Source organism: Parasteatoda tepidariorum, chromosome 5 (genome assembly GCF_043381705.1).
Source record: "Parasteatoda tepidariorum isolate YZ-2023 chromosome 5, CAS_Ptep_4.0, whole genome shotgun sequence".
Taxonomy (NCBI): domain Eukaryota; kingdom Metazoa; phylum Arthropoda; class Arachnida; order Araneae; family Theridiidae; genus Parasteatoda; species Parasteatoda tepidariorum.
Window position 1 is genome coordinate 76971761 of NC_092208.1, and position 18272 is coordinate 76990032.

Genomic DNA, 18272 nt, shown 5'->3' on the forward strand with positions numbered 1-18272 from the left:
TTAAAAATATTTTTTGACTGCTTATTTTTTTCGTGGAAAATTTGGCTAAGCACCTAGCATGCCTTTAAAAAAAGTAAATCAAAAATAAGAACTTTTTAAAAACACTGCTATACTGATTTTCTTATTGTTTCACTTTTTTTTGAAAAAAATGCTTAAAAATATTTTGAAGTGCTATTTTTTTTTTTTTTTTTTTTTTTTTTTTTTTTTTTTTTTTNTTTTTTTTTTTTGTTTTTTTTGTTGAAAATTTGGCTATGAACCCTGCATATAGCTTAAAATTAAAATCTTGCTTTGAGTTTAAAGCACTTAAACTGTCTTCTTAATAGTCATAATAGTGTCAAAAATGCATTAGAAACATTCGAAATAATAGGACGTAAATTGTCACACATTATCTTTATTTTTATAAGTAGATGGATCAATTTTTCCAGAGCTTACATGTGCGTTCAAGATGACAAATAAAAAATACATCTCTGGAAGACCATTCTCGAAAACACAGAATTCCGGATCTTAACACAGAAAGCACATCACATATAAATGAAAGGACATGATTAGGGGGTTATGGCTTACAGCAGTTTAGTTACCGGTAAGGCACATGCGGAAACAACGATACACCAAAATTTTAATAAAAGATTTTAATGATAAGATTTAATATTCTCAAAAAATACATAACACTAATAATGATGAAATGGAGGCTGTTTAATTATTCTGTATAACACGTAATTTCAATAATAAATATGCATAAAAATATATTGCTTTCTTTTTTTTAAAAAAAAAAACCTGATGAGCAATAATAATACAAATGTAAATAGCTCAAAATATCCAATTTCTTACTACATTTTGTACAAACTCAATAAAACGTTATTTTTACTATGCGTTAATATCTTATAACTTCCTTTAGCACCATGCACTCATCCATACATAAAATTCACAATAATTACAAAAAAATTTTTTACAATTATTTCATGAAATTTGCCAAAATAATTAATAAAAAAACTAAAATTTGTGACAAATATCTTTTCGCACAACATATTATTTACGTGTAACTGAAGACAATTATTTTATTAATATATAAATTATTTAAATAATATTTTTAACAATATAAATGACATTATGAATTCCAAGATTAGATCGTGTATTTTTCTAATATTTAATCTTATTTTTTATAATATTCAATTTAATTTTATCTTATAACTTGAACAAAAATAACTTACAGTTAAATCACCCTTATTTAACATTCTGCACTAATTACTTAAATGTAACTGAAAAAAATTTAAATTACAACATAAATGACATTTTGAATTCAAACATTAGATTTTTTATTTTTGTAATAATTAATCCATTTCCATCTTATATAACTTATAGTTGAATGGCCTTTATTTATCACTCTGCACTAAATATTATTTATATGTGACCGAAAAAAGTCTATTTTGGATCACAATATAATTTATATGAATTTGATTTTAGGTTTACACAAATTGATAAAATACAATCCTAAACTTCAAGAATATTAACTATTAGATTTTTTGTAAATTCATTTATGAATCATAACTTCGTAAAGATGCAAATTAATAATATGAACAAAGTTACAAACTTTTATTACTATAAAACAAAACATACACTTCTTAGACAACAAAGCATTAGCAAAGTGCTACTTTATACACACTTATAATAGGTGCAACCAATAACCATGTACACCAGTTAATTATGGATTTTTTTAATTACGAACATAACATTACGCATAAGTTCTAATGATTCTCCTATATACAAAATACTAACTAAAAATGTTCACAAACTGTATTCAATAATTAATATAATAGCCGAGTATTCGAACTAGCTCACAGCAGCTTTAAATTCGATTGAAGTGTAGGGTAATACTATTACCGATAAACAACAAATAGTAATTTACAATATAGCCTTTACATATTTGAAGCATCACAAATACTGCAGTCAGTTTGCAATCACACATAACAATATCTACTCATATATAAGCCACTTTGGAAAAAGCTTTGTAAACAAACAACATTCATGGATTCGAAAAGAAAAAAAAAAGAGCATAATAGCAGATGCTATAAAATCATGATATATACCAATAACATAAATCACTGGGAGAACACTAAACTCGAGTCCGATTGGCCAACTTCGACATCAGCCCCGAATGGAAGAGAAAAAATTTCAAATCGCTTTCAACCCTCAGTCACTAACCTGTCTTTTTAAAAAAATGAAGGTATATTGCCTTTAAGCATCCTAGCAATCTTATTTCCAAGATACTTTGGTACATGCAGCATGTTCAAAAATAAAAAAAAATATAGCACACAAATTATTTTGAGATCAAAATGAGGTAAAAAGAATACCTCTGTAAAATGTAGACTTTAAAAGTAATTTAGCACATCATATACGTTATATATGAAGCGATTGCTTATATATGCAAAGTATATAAGATATATGCAGAAAATACCTTAAAAAGAGATATTAAGGATTTATGCAAAAGACTAGAAAGGTATAAGATTGACAAATGCCTATCATACGCAAATGTAATCAAAGCCTTTACAATATCACTACATCAAGAAAGGGGGCTTCTAATAAAGTTGGCCATCGATTTGTCGTTGGGCTCCGGTGGTAATTTATGTAACAAAACTTTCGTAATATAAATTCATTTACAGCCCAAATCCATACAAATATTTTTTTTTAAAAAAAAGGTGGGTATCTTTCTTTATTCATCATCTTTCTTCTCGGGTTTTAAATCAACCATGGCGTGAAGTTCTTCTGGCGTGTACCCGAGTAGATTCTGGAGATCACACACGAAGCGATAGACGTATCGTTTTCCAGCAGTTTTGTGAATTATGTTTTTGTCATAGTAGTATCTCAGGCCTCGGCTAAGTTTTTCATAGTTCATTTTAGGTTTGTTTTTGCGAACGCCCCAGCGCCTCGCCACTTCATCCGGGTCGGTGAGCTTGAATTCCCAGCCATCTCCAGTCCAACTTATGAAGCCTTGGCAAGATTTGTCAGTTAGAAGCTCGAGAAGAAATTGCCACAGTTGAATAGGACCACTTCCTGAAAATTAAAAGAAAACATTTAAACATTGAATTGGAAATGCTAAAAAGCTATATGAATGCAGTAGCAATTTTATTCACACTCATTTAAAATTTTCATTCTAAAATATTAATCTTATTCATTTTCTGTTTCTTATAATGTTAGAAGAGTTTAATAGCATGTCAAAGGAAACAGTTAAATTACTAGATATTATGAAGGTATAAAAATCCATTAATTTTATTGTTATTAAAGGTGACTTTCAAAAGAATAACGATGTCTGTCTACGCATCTTAAAGCAGATCTCAGAAACTCAGTAATATTTTACATAACATATCCATAAGTTATAAACTAAGATTTTGTCTCCAATAAGTCTTCAACATTAAAAAAAAAAGAATTAAAATGAAAAAAATAAAAGGAATTATTTTAAGTCAAAGAGGAAGCCTAGGTTCTCAATATGGACACCCCCCACAGTGGGTGTCAAAGACTTTCAGTGGGATTTCCTAGAGAAGTGTAAAATACAATAAAAAATTTCTTTAAATATAAAGAGCAATCTAAAATTAATTTTTACACAAAAAAAAAAAACATTAACTCTACATAAATTACATGTTATTAAAGCACTTAATTCAGAAATTTATTGAGAAAAAATTACTGACCAATTTTATTGTGTAAATGATACTTTATATGCTGTTCTACTCAAAAAACGTTTTACACTTGAAAGTTTGAGGGAATACTTTTTTCCTTTAAAACTAAAACTTTTATTTTTGAATTTTAAACAAATTTGTTTGATAACTATTTTGTATTTAATAATATAACAATATTATGTAACAATAATTGTAACTATTATTTTACAAGAATTCTCTACTCATGCTCTACTTAGGAGAGTTCATAGTAAATGTTTCTTTCTTTAGTAAATTTTATAAAAAAAATAATCAAACTAAAAAAAAAATCCCAAATAACAAAGTTTCAAACTTTTTTGATTAAATTGTTTAGTAAATGTCAGCTAAAAATTTTTAAGAGGACGTTGAAAAAAATAATGCAAAGTAGGCGTTGAGTTAAAATATGTTCGGAATCTAAGTTCTAGATTATAATAATAACTAAGTAATAGCTTGTGAACACATTGTATAAGCGTCCTGTTTTTTTCTTTTTTTAAATATCTATTATATATGACTATACATTTCATATTTTTCTAACTCAGTTTTAAGCACGACTCTATATTTTTAATAACAAAAAAGTTGCAGAACAAACAATACAAAAACTAGTTTAAACCTTCATAAACATCTGAATAGTTAGCTACTGCGAAAAATTAATAAATTTTTCTGTAATTCGAATTACTATATTACATTATGTATAAAATACCATTACTACGCAATTTTAAGTAATTTCAAATAACAATATATATATATATATATTTACAAACACATCAAAACTAAATATATTTAATATAAAAAAAAAAACTGCACAGAATAATGCTTCAAAAATGTTAAACATGTAGGTACTGACCAGCAAGAACAGCGGCTTGTATTACAGGCTTAACATCACAACCCTGTTGACCTTGCACGTGGCCAGGCGATGAATTTTGCACATGTCCCAGATGTGATAAAGGGGATTCTCTAGTTTGCAGTGTAGCAAATGCGGGATGAGTTTGGTGATGATGAGAGTTGTGATGACCATTGGGAATAGAATTGTTTGTACCATGGCTAAGGTCAGCAGGCCATTGGTCAGGTGAAGGAGGTACGGATGATGGTACTGTTTGAAATGTTGAATCATAATGATGAGAATTATAACCATCAGGCAAACCTAAGTCATGTGGCGTGAATCGACCTATCAAAGAAGGAAGAGAAAAAATTACACCACTTCCAAAAGCAAAAGTTCAGTTAGAATACATGTTAAATTCCCCAGCTAATTAAAGTGATAAGGTAATATTATACACAAAAATAATTGATATTAAGAGTGTAATTAATAAAAGAAATAGAATAGTACAAAAAGAAAAAAAAAAATTTTTTTTCTTTCAGAAAAGCTTTAAAATTATTTAAGAAAAAACAAATCAAAGTCATAACTCCTGCAGACAATAAATATTTGCACTTAAAAAGTACACTCTGTATGCTAATTTACATTTATATTATTATTCGATTTTAAAATTAATTTTATAATATGTAAAAAAATATTGTTTTTAAATTATCCTCCCCCAAGTGAGATTTGAAGGTGAAGAAATATATACATATAACTTAATAACCTAGTTAGAATAAATTTTCTTGCTTCCGAAAAAACAGTACACAGCAGCTTTAGTTGATTGAATTTATAAAATTACAAAAATACTATTTTTTGGACAAGAAATTTTATAAACAGGACATTTTCATAATTATTTTTCTTTTCTAATACTTTCTAAGTTTCATAAAATATAAATAAAGGCCGTTCAAAAAGTATGTACATCTCGAAGGGGGAGGGGATTTGCTATTTTGTACGATGGGGAGAATTTATTATACAAAGTACGTACATTATAAGCATATATCAAATTTAAATTTGACTTTGATGAATATATTATTTTAAATAAATATTTAACTTTATTTAAAACATAATTATTTTAATTTTTATGAAAAAGGGGGGTAGACTAATAAAATGTATGTACTCTAGGGAGGGGGGAGTAAGACCTTATGTACGGTAATGTAGGAAGGGGGGGGGGAGGGTGTTAAAATTTCTCCATTTTTGTGTACATACTTTTTGAACGGCCTCATAAGTTTTCTTTAACGTTTTTAACATTAGGTTAGGGAATTACCTAAAAATGTTGGTTTATACTATACTATTCCATAAATCTCAATATTTAAACCATGTTTTTCTTTAAAGATTTTGTCAACTAATTTATTGTGAATGTTAAAAATACAGTTAATTAACATAAAAACATTCTAAATTAAATACCTCGCGAAAAATTCTTTCCATGAAATGTAGGTTGGAACTTGGTATCTTGTCCAATATTTAGTGATTGTTGATTAGGGTAGAATTCAGGGCTGCTGTCTATATAATGAGCGTGAGAATTTGGAGTTTCCAAACCATAGTCATGATTATCATCATAATGTATCATGTCCTCGTGACTAACATCGTGTAAGCCATGCATAGAATGTGCAACATGGTTGTATCCATCTAAAATAAATTAAAGATAAAATTGAAACANACATTAAAAAACGTTTATTTTTTGGCATTATAAGACTTATACCTCTATTTGTACTACCTAAATAGAGATACTAAATATTATTTCAGCATTCAATTAAAGCATGATTTTTTATAGTTTTGTATAATTTAAATATTACATAAATTAATTTCCAAATAATAAAATATAAATTCATTTGTTTACTCACAGAATTGGAAATATATTATATTTCTTTTAAAATATGGTTTTTTTAAAGAAATTTTTTGAAAATTAATTTTTTATAATACCTTAAAGAAATCTGAAATAATAAGAAAGACTATTTTTAATTTTTTAAATGAAATTTAGTATTAAATTGACTATCTTGTTTGTTTTTGAGCTATTTTTGCAAGTACCCACACACCCAATATTTCAGGTGAAGACAAATAATAAATTAATTCATAAAAATTATTTACTTATTTGCTTGATGTTAAGGTTTTCATCTTTATTTTAAAGTCGTTTTTGTCTTCATCTATAGTATATATACTTATTCTAATACTCAGAACTTTCATTTTTATTTAAGATTGGGTAAAATGCCCCCCCCCCCCACCTGAGAANCCCCCCCCCCCCTGAGAAAAATTGGGTACATATAACGTTTTTCTAATATGAACATAAACTGTTTAGATATATATATATATATTTATGTTCGACCCTATTAGGAGTTTACTACTACTGTTAAGGTTGAAATTCATAGCCTTGTAATTTTGAATCTCACCCAGAAGACAAACTATTTCCTAGACCAATGTTTCCCAAACTTTTGACTTCTGTGTACCCTTTCTAAATTTTTCGTAACGCTCTGTACCACTAATAAAAAAAATGTATTTTTTACTATAAAAATATTGCACAAAAGTTAAAAATCACAACTGGCCGTTGGCACCACTAATTATTAACTGTTAACTCTGCAAAAAATAGCCAATAGAAAAATACGTAATTGTAATTTTCATGGCTAGCTTTGTTTTTAAATAAAAATTTTTGAAATTTTAGTTTGTTGCAAGATATTTCGCATAAGAACGCGTACCCCCACTAACTGTTCCTGTACCCCTGGGGGTACGCCTACCACACTTTGGGAAACACTGTCCTAGACCAAGCATTTGAATGTAAATTGTTTTCCTGGAGGATTTATACAGAAAAATAACTCGCATTTGCGTTACACGGAGAGGAAAACCTCAAACGGATAGCCCAACGTAAGGGGACTCTTAACACACGATCTATCTTACACTAAGGATATTTCATGTCAGCATTGTGGTATCACTGTGGTGTGTGTGTGGAGCAGAATTTCGTATCGATCAGCCATCGCTGGTATTCGAACTTGGGTTACCTAAACTAGAGGCGGGTACTTTATCTCGTGAGCCACCATGGCCCAAAAATTGATAGTAATTTAATTTTGTTAATTCCATAAATTAACCAAATAGTGTTTAATTCCTTATTTCTTTGACAAGCATTTTAGCTAGGGGCCTTTGTTGGCAAATGTGTCTGGCAGAAGTTAAGGTTGCAGAATTTTTTGACCAACGGCCGGTTAGAGGCAACGGGGTCAACATAGCGCAACGACTGTCTTTACTTCCCAAACGAGTAGGTACCCATCGATCTGAAGCGGGGCAGTCTACAAGCCACCACCGGAAATCGAACCCCAGTTTTTTTTCAGGATGAAAGTTTTAGCAATAGACAACCATTAAGCAAATCTAATAAAACTTTTGGGCTACAGAAAATGTCACAAAACAGAGCCGCTTCGTAAATATAATTAACGGAATAATACAAAATTCTTATTGTTCTTCCAAGTATTTAACTAATTTTGTTTTGAATAAAAACGTGAAATATTTTGCGCAATAACGTTCGCAAATAATGGAGCGGAAACGTTCTCAAAACAGAAACTTATTTCTTCAGTTTAGCAGTGCTGGACATGGGACATTAAGAGGGACCTCAAAAAAAAAAAGGTATGTTTGAAAAAAAGAAATCGCGATATTAAGTAACCATCCACGATGTTTAAGGTCACTTAGCTATATCGTTTCGCCCAGTCTATTGTTCTCTGATTCGAAAAATATACTTCGAACATAAATCTCTCCTGACGTAACCTTGGAAGGTGGAGTTAAATAGTAGTTTATAGCAAACAAGACCAGGGACAAAGAGAGATTTAATGGTTTATAGACACGCCCAGTAAAATTAAGAAGAATTGTACTGCATCTTCACTGGTGAATATTTAGGGACTTTTTTGCTTCAAATGTTAACTATTAAGCGTGGTATTTATATATTAGATATTGGATTGTAAGAAATATGAAAATAAACTTAGATTGAAAGCTTTTAAAAAAGAAAAATATTTTTGTGAAGTTCAGATTTTCGCATACGAATATGATCCTTTTCCTAGCAGAGGTCTGTCCAGACATTTTGTGAAAGGTCCGTTTTTGTAAAATTGTGACAAAAATAACTCGTGATTTGTGAATATAAAATAAACGTTAAGTCACATTCTTTCAACTAGGGTCCTGCTTTTGTGAATTTGTGCAAATAGGGTCATGTTATTGCAAAAAACTTTTTCATGAAGTTTTTAAATTGTAAAGAGATACAAGATTATGCTCAACACTATAAAATTATAATTTAAAAAAAAATTTAAATTTAAAAGATAAACGGTAATTGCTGCGACTAAATTAGAGATGCAACATACAAATTCATATTTGGTATTTAGCCTATTCTGCTGAACGCAGAATATTCATTTCAAACGTGAAGGTTCCGATTAAAAGAAAAATCATTTTGTGAATGGTCCGTTTTTAGGTTAAAATATTTTGTGAAGGGTCCATTTTTATGAAATGGTATTTTGTTAAAGGACGCAAATTTCTTCTTAACAGACCCCTGCCTAATCAAGGTGTTTTTTTTTCCTAGCGTAAACAGCAGTGCTTAGTATGTGGGATTATTGTCAATTATTTCAAATTCATTGTGTATTTTTTTTATTAAGATTATAGATTAAATGCATATACATTAGTTTCATTATAAAGATTCTTAGAAGTTTTTAACGAATTTGGAAAGTACGAATGAGTTCAAAAAACTAACTTTAATAAGGATCAAAAGGGGGGGGGAAGCAGGATAACAGTATTTAATATATAAATACTCCAAAAAAATTTCCTAATCTAATAATTTCTGAGAAATAGTAAAAATAAATAAAGAAAAAAAATGAACATTAAACTAGAGTACACATTTAAAATTAGGAACTTGCTTTTAAAATTAAAGTATCAAAAATAGTATTTGAATAACTCTTTCTTTTTTTAAAACTGTATACATGAAATTTGATCAATTTGAATAAAATACAGACCGGAATGCATATTAAATCAAAAGTTAAAGGCTGGAAGTCCAAAATATAAAACTTAAGGACAAAATTGACTCCATTTTAAGGACAATTTAAGGCTGCTGATTCTCTAATGGTTTAGTTCTTTTACGTAAATGGGGGGAGGGGGGAACCTCCACTTTTTTTTCTCTCTTTTTTTTTAAACGTTACGCATTTTTTTTTTTTCTTTTCCAAAAAAGGAGAGAAAATAGTCTATTGAAAATCTTAGTAGTAGCAAAATACGATGATTCGGAGATGAAGGCGGAGTAGAGTGACAGGAGCTTTTTATAATATATTTCCCTCACATCGAATGCTTTTATACCCTCAAATAAAGGGTAATTGTCTCTAACACTAGAAGTAGATTATTATCGTACTTGACGAGCAACGAAGACTTTCTCGTTCATTTTGTTAGTTACTTTGTTTCATGGCACATAACATAATTTTTGAATTTGAAATTTCTTCAATTCTTTTTTAGATAAATATGTATTCTTCCTGTTAACTTCAACTAAAGTTTGGAAAATCACTAAAAGTTCTGTTAATTGAAATGTTTAATAATTAAGGACATTTAAGGACAGCTTTGAGCCATGAAAGTTTTTACACGGAAAAATATTTCTTTTTGCCCTCCGAGTACTTTAAAGTGCCATTCGAAATACTATAAGCACTAAATCCATTAAAATACATAATGAATTTTTTTTAATCATTTTTAAAATAGCGTGGCAACTAATTATTAGGGTATAAAAGAGACTATTAATGGCTCCTAAGAGATGACACCGGAATGCAAAGGGTTAAGTGCCAAAAGCGAATTAAACAATTTGTAGTAAGTACAAAGATAAATATTGACATTTTATCTGAGTAAATTTAATAACCCTTTTCAGAGCAATTTTGAATGTGTATTATTTATCCTCTAAGTGACCAAATACCTTCACTAAACAAGTTGAACCCACTTTCAAAAGTTTACCAAATCCCCTTATCAGGTAACTAGAAACTGCTCAGTTTTAGAAAATGAAACAGAAAACCAGATTTTGATAAACATGAGTCACCGGAACAAATAATTTAGTTCCAATATTCTAGTACATACTCCCTTGTTTACCGGAAATCCAGTTCACCCTGCCCATTGGAAAACAAGTGTCACACACTATATTAATGTTCTTAGCGATGGTTGTTCAACTACAGTACCAGGGAATTGTGAATATAATCGCTTAAAAAGAGGGGAATTTTCTTCGCACTCCGTAACGAATCGTTTCCGTTCGAAATTTTGCTCTTGTTTTTTTCCCCGTAGAAATGAATCGTCGAAACATATTTTATTTCTGGCCGTTTAGTATCGGTGTTAAGTTTTGTGTTATGCAAGGCAAATAAAGGGCAGACATAATTAAATTGGAGCTCTAAAAGACAAGATTTAGGCAGGGTGTATTGAAAAATTAATAAAATTTACACAGCCCACTGTTATGTATAATAGAAGCATTACTATCTAATTAGATTTTTAAAAACCTTACTCGGATAATAATGGCAGATACGTTACGAAAATAGTTCCATGTAATGAAGTTCGGAAACAAGGATTCGTTACTTTTTTCCAAAGAATGATGCAGGAAAAAATTAGCTTTCAGCATTACAACGAACTTAATTTTTTGTATCAAATAATATTAATAACCACAGCTTGATTAAGGGGCCTCTTTGATTTAGGAGTTATTATTAAATTTTTTAATTTGTGTTTTCCTGTTATTTTTTGGTACTAAACAGACTATATGATATATTATTAAGCAGAGCAGTGGTAGCTCAGAGGATAGGGCGTTCGCCTCTCAATGAAGCGAACCGGGTTCGAATCCCAGAAATGGCTGGTTGATACGAATTACGCACCCGGCTTGCACCGAACACAATGCTGATGCAAAATATCCTCAGTGGTAAGAGTCCATTTACCGTCAAACTAACCGTGAAGGATTTTTGTAGTTTTCCTCTCCGTGTAACGCAAATGCAGATTAGTTCCATCAAAGAAACTCCACGAAAGCAAAATTTTTACCAATATTTGATTGATCCTGAAGTTTTCTGTTTCTGTCTGGATTGGGTTCAAAATTACAAGGCTACGGCTTTGAATATTGGTAGCCGAAAACTCAAAATTGGGTCAGTTGTTCAACGACGGTTTTAAAATAAAATATTATTAAGCAGCTCAATATTTTTTAAAAAAAAAGTAGAAAATAAAGAGGGTTGCTTTATTAATTCGGAGGAATAGCAATTAATAGTTTTTAGAACTTTTTCCCCATAATTTTAAAGCAATAAAATTATGCGATTTGTGATTTTGACTGTGGAATTGAAAACTACACGTTTATCAGTTTTTAGATTTGACAAAATCTAATTTTACTTCAGTTCTAACTGATGAAAATCGATTTATATGAAGCTAAAAATTTATTTTAACGCTGAGTAAAAACGAAGATACTTATCAAAAATATAAAAACATACAACTGCACACTCTACAACTACCTACCAAAAACTGGTTGATTGCGGATTTATATCGTCGGAAAAAATTAATAGGAAATCTGAAACTGCATGCTTTATATCTCAAATCGTAACTGGGTAGCGGCCTTGCATTTTACATGTATCGAAAGATACTGCTAAATAGAGTAAATATCCATAATACATTTGTTTGTAACGAGGATATAGAGCATATTAAGAATTTTTTTCTTTCTTCTCTTTTTAGCCCTTCGACAGTTGAGTCCGACCAGGAAAGGAAAAGCCTCTCAAAGCTTAGACCCAGTAGGCTACGACATACAACCCATAAATCGTGAGAAACCTCAAAAAAATCAATTAAGTTTTATCAAAATTATTAAAAGTCATTTAAGTCAAATTTTTTCAAATGTTAAAAAAAAGTTTGGAGATTTTCATTCAGATTAGAACTGAATTTTTGAAAGTTCTAGTACTAAAACTCTTTAATTTATGTCTGGAAAAAAAAAAACAGAAACTACTTAATATATATTGTTTTCGATATTTAAATTAGAAAATAAATAAATCGTCATGAAACGCACTTAAAAAAATAAAATAAGGCGAGTTAATTTAAGTTCTTAAAATAAGGCGATGATACTAGTTGATACATAGCAATATTATTAACTTTCATTCATATAAATAGTATAAAATACATGAAAACATCAGTTATAGCGGGGAAAATGGTATTTTTTTTTTTACTGACACCGGAAACTTATAAATGAATGAACAGAGAGTACAGACGAAGTAAAGTATACCGATTTGCTGAGACCAAACACTACGGGTGAGGGGAACAGGAAGTGGTAGGGGGGGGGGAAGGGAAGATTTGTGAATGAACATATGGCGAGTGAGCTAAAGGAAGCAAACTTAAAATGAAAATTAACACTTGTTTGAATGAACAAAAACAGCCACAGGTCCAGTCAACCAGTGCAGAGATTTCTGGAAATCAGAAAAATGTTACTTAGCACCAATAAGCTAAGATAAAAAAGCATTTGTATTCTGGAAACAGTGAGTGTGTGCAACGCCGGCTTCCTGTAATAGATCTTAGTACATCCCCGAAGGCTCCCCTTCGTTTCATGAAATAACGCTTTTACTCGAATAATAAAACTATTTTTATAACTTTTGTGATTTCGTAACTGTTATTCATGACTTTTGTCCTGTGCCCGCCCTCTAGGCGGTTTATGAAAATGGCGATAAATGCCAACTTTAAAAAAAAAGCCAGTTTTCTGAAAAAGAAAGAATTTTTGATACCTTTTTTTCTTATGTGAATACTTATGACTGCTGAATGGTCTTAATTCATAAAAATATGCAAAATTTGAGAATTTTTCATTTATTTTAATGATTTTCACGGTCATGTAAAAATCTCGCCAAATTACCAACTTCATTATTTGAACGCTTAATATAATTGCTGAAGTCTAGTCAATTGGGTACTTGCAACTCGAGAAGAGTGGTTGCTTTATGGAGGTGGTTTTTCGTGGAGGTTCTGTACCCCTTTACAACGACACCTTTTATCAACTTTGACAGAGGCCTATATTATTGTATTATCATATTTCTCTAATTAAATGAATCCACGCACGTAGTTTTGATACATAAAAAGTCGATTCGTAAAAAAAAAATATATTAATAATCAAAGAACTAATGCTACACTACTTACTGTCCATATACTGTTGTTGGTTGCCGTTATTCATTGTAGAGTTATTCTTGCTGTCTTGGAGAGGGAAGCCTTCCCCTTGTTGAAAAAACTCGTTGAAATCAGGCATGCATACGGATTCGTAGAGATTGGCAGGTACGTTCTCCAGGTTGGGATGGTCGTCTTTTTCAACGTCTAGAGAAAAAAATTACTAATTTAGATCAAAGAAATATATTTCACCAAGTCATAATCAAAATATGTGTGTAACAGTTATATTCGGTAAGATTTATTTCGGTACAAAACGATTTAAAAAAAAAAAGAAAAAGAAAAAAAAAGAGGCTTATTTAGTAGTGATTATTCCTTTCCAATAGACACGAACTCACCTTTTGTACAAGTTAAAAACCACCACACAATTTTCATTAAAAATCTTAAGCAATAACAACATGATTTTATTATTCTATTTTTCTTAATTTATTTTTTCGTTTTCCATTTATTACCGAAAGAAGGATCATTGTGTTTTTACAATTATTTATTTTTAACTTTTATTTGTATAAAGAAAGCATACTTTTGGAAATATTTAATAATCATTCCGAAACTTTTGAAAAAAATCAGTTCTTTAAGAGATGTTCATAAACTAAGTCTCACATAGAAATTTGTAAATGAAGCATAAGATTAAAAAAATTAATAGGCTCATACGGAATAAAAAAGGAAAATACATCTATACCTTAAAACTAATAATCATAATAATAACTAAAATTTATGAAGAAACCCTAGCAACAACTTTATCTAGGTTCCAGTCGGGCTTAAAATTGGTCCGATATTGGTCCTATATGAACATACACCGAGGGACCAATATTGGGTAGTCTAGATTTTTTCAATATTGGTCTTATATAGGACCAATACCGGACTATATACAACCAATATAGGGCTTTAGTTGGCCGAATAACGATTATAAAATATCGGGNTTAAAAACCACCACACAATTTTCATTAAAAATCTTAAGCAATAACAACATGATTTTATTATTCTATTTTTCTTAATTTATTTTTTCGTTTTCCATTTATTACCGAAAGAAGGATCATTGTGTTTTTACAATTATTTATTTTTAACTTTTATTTGTATAAAGAAAGCATACTTTTGGAAATATTTAATAATCATTCCGAAACTTTTGAAAAAAAAGTCAGTTCTTTAAGAGATGTTCATAAACTAAGTCTCACATAGAAATTTGTAAATGAAACATAAGATTAAAAAAATTAATAGGCTCATACGGAATAAAAAAGGAAAAGACATCTATACCTTAAAACTAATAATCATAATAATAACTAAAATATATGAAGAAATCCTAGCAACAACTTTATCTAGGTTCCAGTCGGGCTTAAAACTGGTCCTATATGAACATACACCGAGGGACCAATATTGGGTAGTCTAGATTTTTTCAATATTGGTCTTATATAGGACCAATACCGGACTATATACAACCAATATAGGGCTTTAGTTGGCCGAATAACGATTATAAAATATCGGGTGAATAGGACAATTCTATATAGGGCCGATATCGGAAAAATCACGGCCCTTTGAACAGTAATTGAGCCAAGATTCGTGAATATCGGTCCAATGAGGGCCCAAGTTATTTTGCTGCTAGGAAAATAAAGGACATAAACGAAATTTCTAAATCAAAATTTAAATTACAAAATTTTTAAATTTCATTTTATCATATATTTTATTTTTGCTGAATATATATATATTAGTTAAAATAGACTCTAGAACGCAATACTGATCCTAAACTGGAGACTGATGGGAAACAGTTTTCAACAAACAATGGCCCAGTTGGCTTTGATTACAACTAACGGTAATGTTGGACAAGTAAAAATTACATTGAATATAAATTTTGTTGTAAATCCGAACAACTAATTCTACATGGCAATCTCTTGAAATCATGTCGTTTAATTGTCTTCTGTATCCTCCCACACAGAAATGGAAAGGGAAGGATGCTGAATCCGCCGGATGCCCGGACAGTCCACAATCGGGATATTCAGACAAAAATTGCTTTCATATCCCGCCATCCTATATCCTGAGGAAGGAAGAGGCTTAGTCAATACCGACAATACTTAAAATCCCCTGCATCCCCCCTTTATTTTAGTTGTATAAAATTCTAAAAAAAGGAAAAACATCCCAAACATAATTTCCAGTCAAGAGATCTTTCTTGCCAGCAACGGGTGCCAGGTAGAAAATATTAGAGAAGACAGCTAGACTAAGACGATGTCTTGAAATTTGATTTCTTGAAGGATTACGCTATGCAACGAGGCCAATTTTGAAGAAAACTTATTTACTTTCGATTTAAACTATGCCTGAACTAGGTATGACATCACGATATGTGCGGATTCTTGCAATTCTGAATGCAAAATTCGGTGATTCTGTCTTACGATAAATTGCTTGAAGATAGCTAAATCGAATCATATAAAAGCGAAATATATTTGGATTATGTTGCTAAACCAGAAGATATAGAAGCAAAATATTTGGATTATGTTGCTAAACCAGAAGATATAAAAACAAAATATGTGGATTATGTTGCTGAATCGAATGACATAAAAGCAAAGTATTTGAATTAGGTGACTCTGGAGGAGAGATTTCATCTGCGAAAGTGGGTATTCATCAAAATTATGTTTTGAGTCCAAAGTTGGATTGTAAATACGAAACATCTAGTTTCCAAAATTCGCAGTTAGAGATGTCTACTTCAACATACATAGGATTAATGATGAATAATCCTCACTACTAGTGATCATTTCTGGATAATAATTCAGCTCGTTTGTAAAATAGATAGTGCTAATTTTTTAAAATTGATTTTTCTTATATTATCGATTTAGGTCGGATATTCAAAGCTAAAGGTAAGAATAATTCAATATATATCTTTCTATGCCACTTTTCTAAGCATTGCAAAAAAATGTAAACACTACATAACTTCTAGAAAAATCTTTTAACTGTCACCCTATTAAATTCTAAATTAAAAGCGGCGATTAAGTATAAAGAAATACTTACGGGTACTTTCTTCCTGGGTACGAAGGGGGCGCGTTTTGATAATAATGGTAAGAAGTTTTGTTTACAAGGCAGACTGTTATTGTTTTAGGAGGAGGAATGTCAGGATGTGGCGACTTAAAGGACAGTGCACAGGTGGATCATGTCCAACAGGGTATTCCTGTCGATCTTTCTATCCAGTGTGTGGGAGGAATTACGGATGGTTGCATACTTGCCTGTACGTAATAGTGTATATGTTTTTAGGGGGATGCTGTCACGGGCTGATGGTTAAATGGAGGCGAGAGATGACATAGGTCAAAAATAATGGATAAACGCCCAATTTTCCAATGCGCTTCATTCTGGGATGCTGAAGAGGAATGATTTTTACGATTGTTTTTTAAATTTTTACAAGCATAAAAATAATTGGGGATTAAAAAATGTTTTTTAAATAGATTCGCGCCTTCGAATATTTGATAATTCAATTTTAGGGCAATTTTAAAGGTATTAAGATAAGCTTTCAATTTAAAGAATATTCTCCTCAAGTTTAATTATTCTTAGTTTAATTATTTTAAATTAATTGAACTAAGTAAAACTACATGATCTAAATTCCAATTAATAACTGTTTTTAATAATAATTTTTTCAGCTGTATAAGAATTCATACCAGTTACTTTTAATTCAATTTTATGGTAGTTTTAAAGATACAAAAGTAAGCGTTCAATTTAAAGAAATTTATCTTTTTCTTAAAATTCAGGAAACTATGTTATAAGATATGATCTAATATCCAATTGATAACTGTTTTTAATATATATTTTTTCTGCTGTTTAAGAATTTTCATAGCAGTTACTTTATTAAATTTTCATAATTCTTTAAAGACTTAACATAAACACGGCTAAATTCAAAAAAAGCCATACATGTTAGTTCAAAGATCGGGTATTTATTTGATCCTGATATTTAATTATTTAAAAAAAAAATGTTAGTACATTTATTCTAAAGCTTTAACTTGTAATTTACTTCAAATAAATCTCGAAGTTATTTTTCGGGATTATTAATTAACCATGCGTTAGTTTTTAAAGTGGCAAATTCAAAGCAGAAAGTAAAAAAAAAAATTAAAAAAAAATCATTGCGAATTTTCAAATTTATTTATTCGTATTCGTTCTACATGTTAGTTACTAACGATTCGGCTTTGCTATTTAATGACTAGAAGATTCGCACAAAACAATGGCACAATAATTTTTAACTCAACATTCAAGCAATCATAATAAATCATTATTACCAAGCCATAACTTCTAACATAAAATTGTGTTTATCAATTAAACAAGTTTAAAGCAATACATTATTTATTAGACAAATATTGTGTGATCATAAATATTTCGTAGAAGCCAATAAGTTATTCACTACTTCAATTAAATTTTGATCCCTTTTTTAGTAACAAAAAAATTTAAATAATAGCGCTCAATATTTATGCTTTTTTCTTCTTTCTCAGAAAAGTAAACCGATTTAGGATAAATGAGAATGTTAACTTTGATAATTTTTGATCTCAATAAATCAAAAAAGTAAACCCCTTCAAAACAGTTAACGCTAAAAAAAATATATAAATTTAAAATATGAGAAACAAGATACTTTTAAAGTAAATTAAACTCAGCCGTCA

At 29.8% G+C, this 18272-nt stretch overlaps 1 protein-coding gene across 3 annotated transcripts in view; it reads right to left on the reverse strand.

Moving 5' to 3' along the window:
* Positions 1-1566: 1566 nt before the first annotated feature.
* The window catches only part of LOC107451344 (protein c-ets-1-B), a 64585-nt gene continuing 47879 nt past the window's right edge, over positions 1567-18272 (reverse strand). For all 3 annotated transcript variants that reach the window (XM_043051222.2, XM_043051223.2, XM_043051224.2), the window contains 4 exons: positions 13636-13806; positions 5941-6162; positions 4528-4848; positions 1567-3048 (listed from right to left, as the gene is read on the reverse strand). In XM_043051222.2, coding sequence (XP_042907156.1) covers positions 2708-3048; positions 4528-4848; positions 5941-6162; positions 13636-13806 — 1055 coding nt within the window. In that variant the 3' untranslated portion in view covers positions 1567-2707. The remainder of the gene's footprint in view (positions 3049-4527; positions 4849-5940; positions 6163-13635; positions 13807-18272) is intronic.